This window comes from Raphanus sativus, chromosome 2, assembly GCF_000801105.2.
Source record: "Raphanus sativus cultivar WK10039 chromosome 2, ASM80110v3, whole genome shotgun sequence".
NCBI lineage: Eukaryota > Viridiplantae > Streptophyta > Magnoliopsida > Brassicales > Brassicaceae > Raphanus > Raphanus sativus.
The window spans coordinates 11,694,681-11,712,168 of NC_079512.1; the positions used below are offsets into that span (position 1 = coordinate 11,694,681).

The 17,488-nt window shown below is 45.1% G+C and overlaps 1 protein-coding gene across 1 annotated transcript; it reads left to right on the forward strand.

Moving 5' to 3' along the window:
• Positions 1 to 8,310: 8,310 nt before the first annotated feature.
• LOC130508532 (uncharacterized) lies at positions 8,311 to 8,628 on the forward strand. The gene has a single exon (XM_057004092.1). The coding sequence runs from the start codon at positions 8,311 to 8,313 to the stop codon at positions 8,626 to 8,628; it is 318 nt and encodes a 105-aa protein (XP_056860072.1).
• Positions 8,629 to 17,488: the final 8,860 nt, after the last annotated feature.

A 17,488-nucleotide genomic window follows, 5' to 3' on the forward strand; every position in this document is an offset into this window, starting at 1 on the left:
AAAAGTGGCTGTGTAAGGCTATGAATGGCCGGGGGGCAGACAGAGCCAGTGGGCCAACGTGCTGCAATCCGGGTAGCCTCTAAGAAGCTAGGCGGGTACGGATGCTCGAAAGAGGCGCCGCCCAGGATAGACCGGAACGCGTAGGGACATCCGTAAACGGGCATAGGTCCATTTCTTGACGTTGAGTCAGTTGTGTTTGTCGAGTCGGTCTAATCTATTTATGTGTGTTGTGTAGCAATGACTGAGTTTATTGTATTGATTGCTCGCTAGGTTGCTAGAAATGATGTTGTATGAAGTGAATTATGATGCATTGTTTGTTTGTAGTGGCTAGTCAGTCCTGGTTCCCGCATAGAGTAATGTAGAGTGTCTTGCGGGCAGGCTGGACTAAAGTCACTTCACTGAGTAATCCAATACTCAGACCCTCCCTTTCCATTTCCCTGTACGCAGGACTGTAAGTAGAAGTGTATGGATACGGGTGGATCGGAATTTCAAAGAAAGCAATGCGATCGTCGACTCTTGAGACCAGTAACTGACACGGCGGGTTGCCTATAAGGGTATACGCGTTTCTATAACTCCCTTTCTATAACCCCGGTCGGAATCAGGGGAAAGCGGATGTTACAATTGGTATCAGAGCCTGGCTAAGACCCTTTGTGCTATCCTAGGGAATCGGCATTTCCAAAGTTTTTCAAAACCTTGTTTTAGAAAAGAGTTTGCGAAAGTTTTGATGTTTGAGAAAGTTGTGTGATGTTTTCAAAAACCACCCATTATATCTATGCTTCTATACGGCTCTTATCGGATCTCTACTTGCAGGATGTTTTCGCTTGACCATTACGAGTGGTGGATGCCGCGTATGCACAATGGACGGGTGGGTACCCAGGGGTATATTCGTGAGCAGTACCGTGTCGCAGAGGGTAACTGGGTGCTGCCCATGTTTCGAGAACCAGAAGAGCAGTACAGGAAACTTCCGTTGGGGTGTCTTCATGAGCAGACCGTGGGGCGTAAAGTGATGATGCCACATTTTGAGAGGATGGCAATGGAGAAGCGCATACTACAGGGACATGCAACGTTTCAGTTCTCATCCGAGGGAGAGTTTCCGAGGAAATGGGGCTGCCCGAGCAAGGCGCCAAGTGCAGCTGGGGAGCCCCCGAGGGCGTTCACCGGGATGTGTCAATGTCGGGCACTGTTTCAGAATACTCAGAGAAATCGATCGGTTGTGGAATACACTGAGGACTTCATTAACCAAGCGAAGCTGTGAAAGCCCAAAAATGCAGAAATATGGTGCAAGTGGTACAATGACGGGCTTCATGGGGACATTAAAGTTGAGCAGGAGGGTATTTTAGAGCCTCTTGAGTTCGCACTGGTGAAACGGATGGCCGGATTCGCAATCGAGGCAGAGGAAATGATTGCAGCCGAGTTGCCTGCCCTCTCAAGCGCAGAGAAGGAGGATAAGGAAGGAGCTCCGAAGATGGACGACTACGGCCTAGAGGCGTCGGTTGGGGAACCCCCTAAGAAGAAGCGGGGACATCCACGGAAATCCTCCATAGCATCTTGTGATTGTGATTGTGACGTGTTAGTCCAGATGGTGCAAAAGCCACACACGGTGAGAGATTACCTGGATGAGTTCTTGGATACGGCAAAGAAGTGCCAACCAAAGCCTGCAGAGGAGTGGTGTCGGCTATTCAAGGCCGGGCTCGCTGGTGTCCTGGAACCCATGGAGTTTGCACTTGTTAAGAAGATAGCTGGTCAAGCATTAGAGGCAGAGGAGTGGTTAGCGGAGAGGAATGCGAAAGTCGAGTATGACTGCTCTACCGAGAACGATGACGATCCGGCACCTCCAACTAGGAGTGCCAGCGCGGTTGGTCCTGGATCTGAGGCCGACCGTGCTTCCCCACATCATGGTGGCTAGCTGAGGCCATTTGATCATTTCCTTGGAGTAGGACTCGCGCTTTTATTTGATTGTTCTATTTATTTATCGTTGGCTTTGGTGTTTTTTCATTTCTATGGGCATTCTGTGTCCGTACAAATGCCTCGAGATTTTCTAATCTATTGTAGTCCTACTCCATCCCATTTATTAAATTCATTCGCTGGTTTTAAATATCTTGAGGAAAGTGATTGTATCCGGTTCGTTTCCCGGGGGTGATTTGTGAATTTGTGTGGGTATTCCTGATTCGGACGAATGAGTTTGAGCACGGGATTCGACCAGTCAGGGGGAACAGTTAGCACCCTGATCCAGATTCTGAGTTGAGGCATGTTAGTCGTGGACAATGTAATTAGCGAATCTGTATGGAGTGTGACGAAAGGTATATGTACCATATGGAAATGGGATCGTCAAGACGGACTGACCGACCTGAGTAGCAAGCTTATGTGCTGGAATAGGAAGAAGGTGGAGGGTACATATAGCTCTGATGAATGCTTGCGCAATCTTACAACCTATGGACTTCTGGAGGTACTTGTACAAGGAACGTATGAGAGATCGTTTAAGAACCTTGTATGCTTGATCGAAGTGGGGGAGAACTAATGACGAAGTGAAGAAGACCTTTGAAACCATGGAGTAAGTAGTACCGCCTGAAGCGACCTAGGAGTAGTATAAAGCCGCAGCGAGTTGGTACCGAGGGATATCGTGGATTGCAGAAACCGTTGGAAGACGACGATGCTTAGTTGACCGCTTGGATAAGAGATGTTAAGAAATGGGAGACCCGCACGGGGAATTCGGGGGCGAATTCCATTTAAGATGCTTATTTATATCCTGCTTGGACCACCGAGAACGGGTGGGCGTCTAGAGTCTAGGGTGTGATGTGTTGAGATGTGAGAGGTACTGCGCGAGGGAGGGATATAAATAAGCAAGTAAAGGTACCGCGCGAGGGCGGGATATAAATAAGCAAGTGTAGAGGCGCCATAGGATCGAGTCAAGCCGAAAAAGTGGCTGTGTAAGGCTATGAATGGTCGGGGGCAGACAGAACCAGTGGGCCAACGTGCTGCAATCCGGGTAGCCTCTAAGAAGCTGGGCGGGTACGGATGCTCGAAAGAGGTGCCGCCCATGATAGACCGGAACGCGTAGGGACATCCGTAAACGGTCATAGGTCCATTTCTTGAAGTTGAGTCAGTTGTGTTTGTCGAGTGGGTCTAATCTATTTATGTGTGTTGTGTAACAATGACTGAGTTTATTGTATTGATTGCTCGCTAGGTTGCTAGAAATGATGTTGTATGAAGTGAATTATAATGCATTGTTTGTTTGTAGTGGCTAGTCAGCCCTGGTTTCCGCATAGAGTAATGTAGAGTGTCTTGCGGGCAGGCTGGACTAGAGTCACTTCACTGAATAATCCAATACTCAGACCCTCCTTTTCCATTTCTCTGTGCGCAAAACTGTAAATAGAAGTGTATGGATACGGGTGGATCGGAATTTCAAAAAAAGCAATGCAATCGTCGATTCTTGGGACCAGTAACTGACACGGCGGGTTACCTATAAGGGTATACACATGTCTATAACTTCCTTTCGATAACCCCGGTCAGAATCGGGGGAAAGCGGATGTTACAAAGGTGATACGTGGATGGTACTGCTTTCATAGCGTTGATCCAGGGGGTTCCCATAATCACGTTGTAGATGGCCGGATTGTCGACTACTGCGAAGTCGACGATTTTCCTAATTTTAGATTTGAGATAAGACTAACTTCCGACATGTCCGACGTGTTCTTATCCATTTCTTCCGTATTTTTACCATTTTGTCAAAAGCTAGTCAATAAACAACTTGATTAAATATTTAAATCCAACAACTTATAGTCAATAAACAACTTCATAAAATCCAACGACCTAATTGATTTGAACCTATCTTTGTAATGATGTGACACGTTAGAAAAAAGTACTAGTTTCTTCTTTTTGGTTAACGTTAGAGAAGAAAATAGTAGCATGTTTTGAGATATTTCTGTTAGAACTTAAGACATTGTTGTTATTGGTCGTAGATTGATATATTTTAATTTTTTTTCTCTATAGCAAACATATCAAGTAAGTATACTGTGTTTGTTATTGGCAACTAGCATTATTTTAAGTTTCAAATCATCCCTTTTATAGTATTGAAGGAGCCAAATTGTATACTGCCTACAGACTTTTCTTTATGACTCTGAGGAGCCTTAGTGGGTTTCTGCTCAAGTAATGACCTTGTTTCATGTTCTGTAAAGGATCCAAACACAAACACCTGCCAGCCATGAACAAAACAAACATAGCAAGTTTCGGTTAGAGGAGACTATAAGTAATATATGGAATCAAATAAACAAATTTACGAAACTAAACCAATCTGGAAGATAATTAATAGTCTCTCGCATACACATTGGCTCAGAGAATAACTACAAGTATCAAGCAACATGATCAAAGTGAAGCTACATAAAATACAAAAAATCACAATTTTTAATATCACCTATCAAAGAAAAGATATTAAAGGTACTAGCTTTTGGCTGTTTAAAGTTGACAGCTTTTGTCGGAAACAGACACAAACGCTTCGTTAACGACAATAACAGAATCCATGTTCAACTCTGCAAACAACATAGCTAAGAAACTCAGAGGGGCAGAGAACATGTACGAAAGTTACCTTCTTGTCACTCATATTTGGCGGGACATACAAGGGCGAAGGAGAAGAAGTTGAAGAGCAGGGACAAGAGCCCAAAAGACGTAATCTGATTCAGAGAGAGATCCAACGGAAAGGAAATGAAACAAGTATGAGAAAATCTAGGGTTTGAGACCCATGATGGAAGTCAGCGACTTGAGAAGACATGAAAGGGGAAGAGGCGAGGAAGAAAGGGAACCCCTTTCTCGGTTATTCTCTGCAACTTCGAAATCGAGTTAGAGGTCTTGGTTTCGGGATGACTTCTCCAAGGGGGATATTCATCCTTTGGAGTGTGTTGCAGAACATAATATTGACCGTACTTCTTGTATCGACAAGGATGCGGCCAACTTCGAGATCTTGGATCACCAAATCGATGACTAGCGGGTCGCAATGAGATTTTTCGATCCCGATAGTTTGCTGTTCCTAAAAAATGATCATGTTGTTGGGAACGACGTTTTCCAGAGACCAGCCAGAACTTGAATCGGCTTTTCGCCCGTAAGCCTTGATCGACGAGACCGAGTCTTGATAGAACTGCGATCCTCCGATGATCATATTTATTCTCTAGGGATTGTTGTTGTTCCCTTGATTGTCCTATCTCCTTCTGCGCTTCTTGCCTGACTAATTTTCGGGGGCTTTGTTTTCGGGAGCGGCCTTATCAGTTTTTGGAGAAGGTCTTTCATGCCAGTGACCTTCGATAGGTCAGCTGAGAGGAACTTGGCAGCGAGTCTCTCACCGAGAACCTCGCAATTGGCCATGGAATGTCCTCTCCGCTGAGAGGAACTCGCAGAAAGAGTTATCCTTGAACTGGTTCCTTGTCCAGGTGTTCCCGGAGGTTCTACCCTGTTCCGAGTTGATGGCGTAGTTATTCAAGCCCTGGACGTCTTCCCCTTCGTGATGGATATACTTGTCGTTACGAGAGGATTTCTTTTTGGAGGATGGTTTCTGCGAAACATGCTTCTGCGCTAAGACTTTCATCTCTTCCTCCATGGCGATGAAATCCGTTGGCCTATGGAAGGTATCCTGGATTGTCCGCGGTTTTTCCAGAGATATCCAGTTTCGGAACTTTGACCTGTACTAGAGGGTTTTTCTTAGGGTGTCAATCGTGACTTTGTCGCTGGTACCTGTTATCCTGGCCATTACCCGTTTGAACCTTCTCATGAAGTCGTGGAGTGATTCGTCTTCCTTTTGGGATAGACTCCATAAGTCCACGTCGGAGGTTTCTCTTTCCATAAACATGGAATATTGCTTGAGAAACTTCCAATAGAATTTTTTCGGAGACGAGAGATTAACTCGAACGCGGCGCCTCTGAGATTTTCGACGAAAAGGAGGCAGTGGCCAGCGTCTCGTTCACGTTTCGGGAGTTTGCATCTTCCCATCGCAATTTGGAAGAACTGCAGATGCGCTTTTTGATCGGTGGTATCGTCGTAGTAGATAATTTTAATCTTCCCAGGGTCTGAGACGTTTGTTTCCGTGATCCGGGCGGTAAACGGAGTTTTTTTCGTGCTTCCTCGAGAAGTCTATCGATCTTGGGAGTGGCACTGGTTGCGTGGTGAATTTGCGATTTTACCGCTTTCACCTCGGCTGCAGTTTTTGCGATGTATTCGCGGAGATCGTGGATCTCGTTGTTGCTACCTGCGTTCTTCCGAGCTTGTCGGCGCTGGTTGCGATATATCCGAGTCTGGTCCTCGGCCAGCTCTTCCTGTTCTACCCAGTAGAGTTTTTCTTCCTCTTCCGTCATGGGTTTCTCGAAAGATACTCTCTGTCGAGCGGTCTGACTTCGGGTTCTCCTGGGATGGACATCGTCGTCCGAATGATCCGATTGGTCGCTGATGTCCAAATCGATTTGTTCGATGTCGTCCGCTTAGTTTTCCTATGCGGGGGTGGAAGGTTTTTCGAGGCCGTTTGCCGTCCTGCTGGAGACGTTTGATGGGGATTTTGTTCCGTTGGCTCCCTCGGGGCGTATTTGCCTCGATTGCCGGGAGTTCCGAAATTGAGTCTTCTGCCGCGTCTAACCTTAGTGACTCCACTTGGGAGTTTGCTCTTCGCTGTTAAGGTTTCGACATGTTTCGCGAGTGAGGTCATTAGTTTTTCCTGTTCGTCCGACCGTTTCTGGGCGGAAGCGAAAAGTTCCTTCATCTGGTTTAGCATTGCGGTGTTTTCCTCTCCAGTGACTGTGGATGCGTTTCCAGCCGGTATCTTCTCAACGCTGGCATCGACGGATGTTCCGTCGTGCGTTTGCTGATCTTTGTCGGTCTCAGTGGACATGGTTGACTGAGCGTGCGTAGTTGCGAGATAGATAGATCCGTAACCCCCCTCCTTCTAGTGCCAAACTGTGGGAACCAAGATTCACACCGTCAAATTTTGTTAAATCGGAGGAAAGTCAAGTAAACCTAACTTTCCCTGAAGGTCCCAGTTATCAGCTGGGCCACGCACAACACAAAAGTAGAGCAAAGGATCTTATTTCCAAATTCGCGTTTAAGCGTGAACAACAGGTAAGAGTGTCGGGGAAAAATATCCAGACATGAGTTTTCTCCAACTTCCGGCTAGGTCCTCGACTTCCGGACACTTGCTCAAGAAGAAATCAGGAACCGACCCCTGCCTTGGGTCCGACCCCTAGATCGGACCGACCCCTTGGAGTAAAATAGAAGTTTTCTACCTAAGGGGAAACTTCAATTTTTCTGATTATGGAAGAGTTCTATTACTTGAAGCCGACATCTACAACTATAAAAAGAGAGCCCAAACACTAGAATAAGGGATCGACTTTCGGAGACTAGAAGATTAGAGTTTAGGCGACTAGAACTAGTGTTTATACACCCAAACATTGTAGTCCCGATCAAAAACACTCAATAACATCTTCTAGTTTACGATTTCTCTTGCTTTCATACTAATCCTCTAGTGTTCCGTAGCACTTAAACGATACTACACAAAAATACCCTAACAGTTTTGTGCTAGAAGGAGGGGAGTGATCCAACTACGTGACGATGGAATTAGAGGACGACGCTAACCAGACGGAGATGACTCCGAGAAAGATCGAGCTCCTCAACAAGCTCGAATTTCTCCAGACTCGGAGGTCCTGAACTTCTCCTCGATGTTCAAACCCTAAAAGACCAACTTGGAGAGCACTCCAAGCTACTACAGCAAAGCGCCGAGAAGCTAGACGCCATTGAGGCGGAGAATCTTGTCCTCCGACAAGAGAACCATACCCTCGGTGAAGCTAGCAACAAGCGAAAGTGGTTCTGGACTAAGGTATGACCCATGGCTTCACTCAACACTCCGCGCGACAGTGAAGAGGTACCTCGTCGACCCGCCTCAACCGAAGACGAACCCGAAAGCCGAGGAGCCGCGAACAGTAGGACCCGAGTACAAGTAGATAGCGATTCCGATACGGAGGACGAGGAGTATTCACCCGATGATCCTGAGATCTCAGATCCGGCCCTAGCAGCCTACTTAGAAAGAGTGGTCTCCGAAAGGTTCGGCACCATTCAATCTATGGTAGAAAGGCTCCCAGGGCAACTCCTCCTATTCGAAGAAGCAATCAGGGGTCCTACTCCGATACACCTTTCGTGGAAGAGATTGCTTCGGTGGAGATGCCGCGAAAATTCTCTTTCCCAAGCATAAAGATGTATGAAGGTACTGGGGATCCCGACAATCATATTTCTCAGTACAAGCAACGCATGCTAGCAGTAGCAATCCCTCGGGATGCACGGGAAGCTACCATGTGCAAAGTGTTCGGATCGACCTTGACCGGCCCTGCTCTTCAGTGGTATATCCACCTGCCCATCAAATCCATCAAATCCTTTGCAGCCATTAGCGATAAGTTCATGGAGCAGTTCACTAGCAGCCGTGACCTAGAGAAGAACTCGGATGATCTCTATGAGATCATCCAGCATAGGAATGAGCCCCTTCGTTCTTACATAGCTCTCATCAACCAGGCGAAGGTAGCTATTCCTGAGTGCAACGCTGATACGGCTATCTCAGCCTTCAAGAGGGGTCTACTTCCAGAGGGATACCTTTACAAGGAGCTGATCAAATAAAAGTGCAGAATTATGGAAGGCGTGATGTCTCGTGCTTGGGCTCAAGTAAGATGGGAAGAAGATGTCGCTAGTAGGGCTAAGGCCGGTCCGAAGTATGATCAGAAGTCATCAAAGCCTACAAGGAGTGAACGCGACGAGCCTTTAATAGTGCTCAAATTACCCAGTAGAGCTTACTCTCTCAAATAAGAGGTACAGCTGTAGTACTTAGGGATCGAATCACGAGGAGCTAGGGAACCAATTAAATAAAATCTACTAATCAATCCTAGGCAAGGTTGGTATATATGATGGAATAAAAGTAACAATTCCTAAAATGAGCAAGGTAGTTGCTCTAACTACAATATGATGGGTTGTTTAAATGTGATAAAGAGTGCTAGACATAGGGTTTCAATTCAGGAATGGAGATTATAATCTCTATAAATGCTTTAACAAGTTGCTTGCATGATACTATAGATCTCAGCCGCTTAACTCAAGTGAAGTATCACTGGTTAAATAATCTAGATCTCTGGCCTCAACTGTCGTAATGTTGGCGCAGAAAAAGAGTCGGTCGATATCTTTTTGAGATATCGAGCGATACACCTTTCGCAGCGCCGATCGATTCACCTGTCGGGATATCGATCGACGGCTTCTAGATCTGCCTATTCTTATCAGCTACATCGATCGACAACTCAGGATGAGTATCGATCGATTATAATCGCAATGTTGACTTCCGACTTAGTCTTGAATGGTCAACTCGGGTATATCATCTCTTGTACTCCAAAATGCTCCAAAAACATCACTTTCTCACAAAATGCTCCTGAACCTGAAAACATACCTAACAGGCTAGAAAACAGATTAAATATATAATAAAATACTAGTATACCATGGTTAAAAACGGGTAAAATCCATGGTATATTAACTCCCCCAGACTTACTCCTTTGCTTTTTCTCAAGCAAAAAAAGTAGTCTTTGGAAAAAGTTTGAAAACAAGGAACTCAAAGATTCAAAATATTGAAGTCATCACTCTATGGGTTTGCAATTCATGTCTAAACATCCTAATCACAAAAGTTCATTATGCCTTATCCTACCTTAGCAACCAAACTCATCTAGTCAACAACTTAGCAAATCTCATCTGACATTCCCCTCTACTAACCTCATTTCTTAACATAAAATAAAAGTGCATGCTTTACCTTGGGAGTATCGATCACATGACACATGGATTCAACTCAAACAAGTATCTGAACACACAGGTAGTCTTCTCGGGTCCCTTTCTCCCCTCTTCTCTCTTCTCTGAATCTCTTATTAGTTTCAATTTCAACAGGTTTCGATGCCACATAGGTCATCTAGTCCATTTCATTGACATTTGCATTGTAACTCATACATTTTTGGCAAAGTGTAGCGAATAATGGGGTTCGGTACTCATCCTATCCCTCGTTTCCACAATGTGTGATCATCCTTGAGATTTAGGATACTGGGGTCGCGGGAGACACTCCTACCTCTCTGCTTCTCAAGAAATCATTTCAATCTTTTATAACATAAACTTAGATCTCGAGACGCTGAAGAGAGAGAAGGAAGGGAACAAGAAACACATACTTTTTACCTTCCAGACTTGTAGGAGGATCTGATCCTGTGATTTCCAAGCTCCAAGATAAGCAAATAAGTCAGTATTATTGTTGGAGGTCAGCTTTGGTTCCTTCAAACAATCTTAGCTAGTGAATATAGATGGCAGGTTGATCCACTTTAGCATCTTTAGTACTATTTGCAATCAGTAATCTAGAATGGTGCTAAAGAGTGGTCAGATAATCAAATATAAATCTATATCAATGTTCCTATTTAATACTTATGCGAAAAATAATTTTAAAAAACAATTTGAATAAAAACCATAATAAAAACACATATTAGTAAAATCCCCCCAGACTTAAATTACACTGTCCCAGTGTACCACAGCCGGTGGTGAGGTAAATAAAATAAATCATAATTAATAAATATAACAAGTTAGAATGAATAAACCTGATCGACAAGGTGTCGATCGATTCGTAGTGGTGTACGTCGATCGTTAGTAATGGTCGTGTGGTGTCGAGCGATATGAATGGTGAATGTCGGTCGATGGAATCATCATTCTACTTGGATCTAATAAAAACTGCAAAATAAATCCGAAAAAATAAAAGCAAAAATGAAAAATAAAATAAAATAAAGTAAAGAAAAATAAAAGAAAACCTAATAGTGGGTTGCCTCCTACTCAGCGCTTTGTTATAGTCATTTAGCTCTACTGTGGTAGGTGAGTGACTCATGGGATGCAGAAACTGCTGATTGCCGGACAGCAATCATCAATCTTGTGTCTCCTACTATTGAACCATGTGGCGACGAAGCTTCTTGTGGCATCATCCGCTCGTAGTTGTTTCTTATCTATCTTGAGGACTGTATCTTGAAGTTTCCTCACAGAATTCTCAATGTATTCGATGTTGCCAACCTTCCTGTCGATGGTCTTGTAGGTATGTACTGACAATTCTTTCAGCTCACTCTGTAATGCATCGATCCTGTCAAGAATAAACTGATCTCAATCTGCTAAAGACTCGGTGTCGATTGATGCTATGAGATGCGCATCGGTCATTTCGCTGAGGGGTCTGTCGGTCGACTCAGAATCTACTGTATCGGTCGACTGTGAGCACTGTCCTTGGTACTGAAGAACACGTATATTGCCCTTCATATGGCGAGTAGTTCTGAATAGGCTGTTAACTCGTTCGTTAACAGTGTAGATCAATGGTATCACAGGTCCCGTTGAGTCTCCTCTCCATATATAGCATCCATAGCCTCGTACAGCTCATGTTTAAGTTCATCAACTTCTGCTGTAGTGCATGCTCTTCTCGCTGGTGGTGGCTCGATGTCGATCGATATTGGTCTAGGCCTGTCGATCGATGAAAAAGTAGCATTCTTAGCTTGTTCATTTTGGTGAATTGTGTCCAACTCTTTCTGTAGAAGATCGATTCTCTTGCTTAACCATTCGACATTGTTGTTGAGAGGGCTGTAGACGTCTCCATTCCGTGTATTGATGTAAGCAACCTCCCATTCATCTCTCTTAGGTTATGAACATTCTGGTCGGTCCATGGATGTAGTCTTGCCGATGTCGATCGATGGTACTCGTACTTTGTCGGTCGATACTGGTGGCGTAACCTCTTTCTCAAGCATGGTCAATATGTTTCCAAGCTCCACTCTTATCTCCTCCATATCATTCTGGAAGTCCTTGTAACTGACATCCAAAGGCTGGAAAGTGTCTTCCACCAATGTGTGCATGTTTGCCTCAAGGTGTGCCTGAGCTCTCCATACATCAGTCACCATATCATCTATCTCCTCTCTACTGTAGGGTACTGGTGGTGGTATGTATGCATGGTAAGGGCGTGTGTGTACTGGAAGGCGTAAGCAACCTCTGTGAAAAAGGGATGCTCTATCCAGAATTCTCTTTACTTGCTCCTTGGTAACATGGATGATCTCACCATCAACTCCTCTAGCATAGCCAAACTCATCTCTGTAGACACCATATTCATCCTTAGCTTCCCATTTGAATCTTCTGGATCCATCAGTATTGAAGGCACGTCGTCCAAACTCCAATCGTCTGTCGGGCGAATTGGTCTGTCGATCGATCTGGGATATCCGCCGTCGATCGATGGTGTTGAAACGATGTCGATCAATGGTGAATTCCTAGGTTGACCGAAGTGTTGATGAATTGTATCCTCCATTGTGTTGGTGTTTTGGTTGTCTTGGACGTGAGCTAGGATGTCTCGATGGCTACGTTGCTGTGTGAGCTAGGTTTTCTGGTCCATTAGCAACTTGGAGGATGTCTGCTATGTCTTCTCTGGTTATGTGCAGAACTCTTCCATCCATTGCTCTTGCATAGCCATCTGTGTCCCTGAAAATTCCAAATTCATCAGGTGTTAGTGAAACGTTCCTGATTTCGTAAGGTTCATGAGATCGAGGTTGAGCTCTGTTGAAGTCGCCGATCGATGGTGATGTGGTGGTGGCGATCGATGGTGCACGTCTAACTGCACGGTTGGATCGATTGTACATGTTGTTGCAGACCTCCATTGATAGGTTTCTGAATGATGGAAGCTGCTGGGTAGAATGTGAAAAGTTTTGAATTTTCGTGGCTTGAGTTGTCAACCTTTAGAAAATTTTGGATACAATCTAGTTCTAAAATTGCAAATGATCGTTTTGGCTTTTGATCGTGTACGAGTGTTCATACGGTTCTTGGTGGGGTTACCTTGAGGTATCTATCTCGGCTTAAGGGTGCGGTTCGATGTCTTTGAAGCTCGCTAGATAACATGTCCGGGTGCTCCTTTGACTTCCTCGAATGGGTTCGATTCCTTTTGGAGTTGGGAACTTCAGGCATTGATGGTAGGTGGATGGTACTGCTTTCATACTGTATAGCCAGGGCCTTCTTAGGATGGCGTTGAATGGGGCTGGACGATCTATTACGATGAATTCTGCGATCTTCCTTACGTTTCCGGCGGTGACTGCGAGCTCGATAGATCCTAAAGAGTAGGCCGTATCTCCTGTGCGATGAGCGGGGTTGGTTTTTGTTTGAGAAGAGTTTTGGTGAATCCCATTCGTTTGAATGCGTCGTAGAAAAGGACGTCGGCCGAGCTGCCGGTGTCGATCATTATCCGTGAGAATTCTCATCCACCGACGTCGAGTCGTATGACAAGGGCATCGTCGTGATGCTGATCGAGGTCTTCGTTTTCGCTTCTGTCGAATGTGATTTCTTGATCTGGGCTGGAGAGAGGTTCTCAAACTCGTGGGGGTTTTTCGGCCCTTCGTTGTAAGCCTTGATTGAGTTTACAGAGTTGCAAAATTTTGAGCCTCCGTAAATAAAGTTAATGCTGCGTACGACCTGGTTGTTACCGGTAGGGAAGTACCATTTCTTCTTCCATACCGACTGGTATTGCCTTTCTCCCCCAGACAGCTCGTGGCTGGGTTGCCGCGTGCTGTCTTTTTTTTTTGTTTCTGAATTTGGGTGGTTTCGACTCTTCGAGTTGCTGCCTGAATCTCTTGACTTTGTTTGCTAGCGTATGTTTGGTTGGTTGACTTTCCGATATGAATTCGAGTTCGTCGTCAAGTCCGGGAATTTGGATAGTGATTACTATGTTTCCTTGTCTCGAGTTCGCTATCGTACATTGGGTATCGTATTTATCTCGACGACTCGTGTTTAGTGAGATCATGTCGGCTCGTTTTCTTGTAGCAGGTGGCGGCGAGCTCGGTGATTCGGTTTCTGTCTCGCGGGCTCTTTTGTGGGGACGGCGCTTTTGATTTTTTATCGCTCTTTGGAGTCGATGGGGGTTCTTCTTCCTGAGAATTCTCCTCTTCTTCTTTCTTTTCCTTCAAGCGGTGTGCTGCTCTGCATTCTTCAGTCGAATGTCCCTTCCGATTGTGGAAAGTGTGAGGGATTAAACTCACCACCTAGATTTTAGATCAGGTTTAAGGTTTAGAAAAGATTAGGGAAAGATAACGCGGGCTGAATGCCGTAATAACTTGTTGAATGAACTTCGATTTGTATTGATGATTTTGGTAAAGATTGATTACAAAGGTTGGTCTCTTGTGATTACAAAGATAATAAGAATTTAATGTAAATGAGAATGTTTTCAGAGTGTCGAATAGAATATGGGTTGAATGAATCCTCTTTCTTGATTTGCTCCCTCTTTAAATAGCCTCAGGTTCCGCTTGATCATCACCAACTGGTTCCCGAGATCTCCTCCGTGACTTGAGGGATTGACAACAGCTTCTCCTTTGACCGGGTCCTGCGCTTACTTTCACGTCTACGAGCTATCTCTTTTCCGTGACCTCTTTATTAAAGGTCCTTAGCTCTCAGCCTCCGACTCTAGCTTAGCTGCCTTCAAGGATTGAATTCGTGATGGGCCTGTCGTGGCCCGTTATCATCTTTTGTTATACGCTGTTCAGCTATCGGGCCATATTCGGGCCCAACAGTTGCCCCCAGCTCTCGAGATTAGGTTTCGTTATTCTCGGGAGCTAGACCTAGCCGTCCAGCCTAGATTTTCTTGTTGAGATCATGATTACTAGCTATCTCAACCATGTGTATTCCTATCTAATCGAACAGCTATAGATTACCTTCGATTAAATCGACGGTTCAGATTAAAGGGAGTTTGAAATGTGGTTTCCGATTTTCGAGACATGATGGGATATAAAGCTGCGAGTGTTAACTGCATGTCTCTCCACTTCCTCCACGCCTCCGACGGTTTCCAAGGTAACTTCTCCCCCTTCCTTTATTTTACTGCGTGCTTTTTTTTTTTTTTTATCTCTGTTTCTAGATCGAATTTGATTTTCATTCTTAAGTTCTCTAGAGAATCCATTCTTGTTCATCTCAACTCGATTCTTCCTTTTTTACCTCCCTTCTCTTCTCCCTTTACTTATCATGAGTAAGAAAGAAGGCTCCGGCGAAATTCAAATCTCTACTTCCGGTGCTCGTCTTATGAAGGTTAAACAAGAAACCGGAGAGAAGATGAAGGACGCCAAGAAGAAGAAAGTTAAAGATTCGATCGGGGCAAGAGTCAAGAGGATGAAGAAGAAAAGTGGCAAGGGTGTCTCCTCTGGACCTCACTTTCCGTCGCTCTTAAAGAGTCAAGACGTCGCCAACCTTATCATTCAAGCCCATGGCAAGAGTGACCTAGCTAGGGCTTGTACCGAAGACGAAACCCCCGAAACCGTTCCGGAGGGTTGGTTCTGTGTTCATGAGAAGTACATCGCTAAGTGCCATCTGAGGTTCCCTCTCCCCACCCTCTTGCTAGACCTCCTAGATCACTATCAACTGGCCCTTTCCCAACTTTGTCCCTCGGTTATCCGAGTGATAAACGGATTCATCACTAGGGCCAAGGAGGAAGGAGTTATTGTGGGTTTGACCGAGCTGATGAGTCTCTTCTCGATAAAGGAGAGTACTTCCAAGGATGGTGGAAGCGGTACCTACTACCTCCCCGGTCGTCCAGGGCTAGGTGTCTTTAAGTTTACGGCCAGTGACGACGACTGGCGGAAGAAGTACTTTTATGTCAAGATTGACCATTCGACGGTTCCTGTAGGCCGAGACCTCAGGACCTCTTGGTCTGACATTTCTGGTTAGGATTTTAGGGCTGTGTTTGCATATTTATTTTTGCTTATCATGATGTGCTAATTGTTTTTTGATTCTTTTTGCAGAAGTTGAGGACCCTATCAAGTGTCCGGTAAACTCACCAGAGCTCTTCACAGGAAGCTGCAGCACAGCCCTAATACTTGGGGAGCTTATACCACTTCGAGAGTTGGGTCAGCTAGATTCCCTGATCGATACAATTCATCTTTTCCTGATTCAGTAACGGTTGCTGGGTTAGAAGGTAACCTTCCATTATTGATTTCTGGTTTTCACTGTTTGAATTTGTCTTATGAGATTAACGAATCTCTTTATAATTTAGTCTCTGAAGGTGATTCGGTATTCGAAGTCTCGTCTGGAGCCAGTACTTCTGAGAAGACTCAGTCACAGAAGATGCCTATTCAGCCCTCCTTTCGTTCCAGTGGTAGATCGACCAAGGCTGCCAGCTCCTCTAGAGGAAGCGACAAGCACCAAGGAGGATCCTTCCTTGACTCCGTGAAGGAAGTCCTTGACGAGGGAGGCTTTGCTCCTGCTAAAGGTGTTGGTTCTTTGGAGCCCAGAGTTCAGGAAGTTGGTCTTCCCTCCGAGGTTCCAATGACGGAAGCTGATCCTCAAATGGCGAGGAATCCCTCAGAATTTGAGCCTCCGAGGAGCAAGAGGTCCCGGACAGAACAAGTTGACAGACCCTCGAGGTCTTCCTCCTCCTCTTCTAGGGGGGGAACCGTTGGCTGGAACTTTGCTCATTCGAAGCCTGGGTCAGTCTTAGATGACTCATGGGGTTTGGCTACGTTAATGAGGCATATGAAGAGAACTGGATGTGCTCTTCCCTCGATCGCCAACCTCTCCAACAAAGAGGAGTACGTTGACATTGCCCATCACATGGGTCAGGTATGAATTTTATTTCATCTTTTTAGCTTAATTCTTTTTGGAAGATGTTCACTAAATCATTGTTTTGTTTTTGTAGCTGGCTGGGGCTATCAACAGGGCTCAATTCAGAATTAGAGCAAATCCGAAACTTAGGGACTTAGAGAATTCCTGCTAGCTTAGGACTTAGGAGTTAGACTAGCGGAGCAAAGCTTAGAACGTTTTGTCTCCTTTATTTCCGTCGTTTTTTGCTTCAGCGTTTCTCTACTTCCCTTTTTCGGAAGAATATTGTACCATCTATTCAATAAAACGCCTTAGTGCAATTTTTCCGCTACGTTGCTTTATTCTATCAATTTCGTTTGGTTATCGCAGAGAATCCGAGCCTTCAGGGAAAACTAGGTTTACTTAGTTTTCCTTCGATTAACTTAACTAAAATCGACAGTGCGAATTTCGGTTCCCACAGTTTGGCGCTAGAAGGAGGGGGGTCGGATTCTCTTACTCAAAAACCTTTGATTGGTAACAACAGCATGGCCACATCACCTGTCCGCAACATCGTGTCATTCGGGGACAGAGTAACGGCTGATCAAGCCAAACCTCATGACGAACTCCTCGTTATCAGACTGACGATCCAGGACATCGACGTAGCGAGAATATTGGTCGACACCGGATGCTCGACAAATATTATATATAAAAACACCCTCGAGAGGATGGGAATCGACCTAAACACTATCACGGACGATCCCAATCCGATAATCGGACTCTCAGGAAACATCACAATGACCCTCGGCTCGGTCGATCTTTCGGTCAGAGCCGGGAGCGTCACAAAGACGGCAGAATTTTTAGTAGTCGACGGTCCAGCAGCATATAACGCGATCGTCGGGACTCCGTGGTTAAATTC

Coding starts and splice junctions, on each gene's coding strand:
- LOC130508532 (XM_057004092.1), top strand. CDS start 8,311: ATGTGCAAAGTGTTCGGATCGACCTTGACCGGCCCTGCTCTTCAGTGG.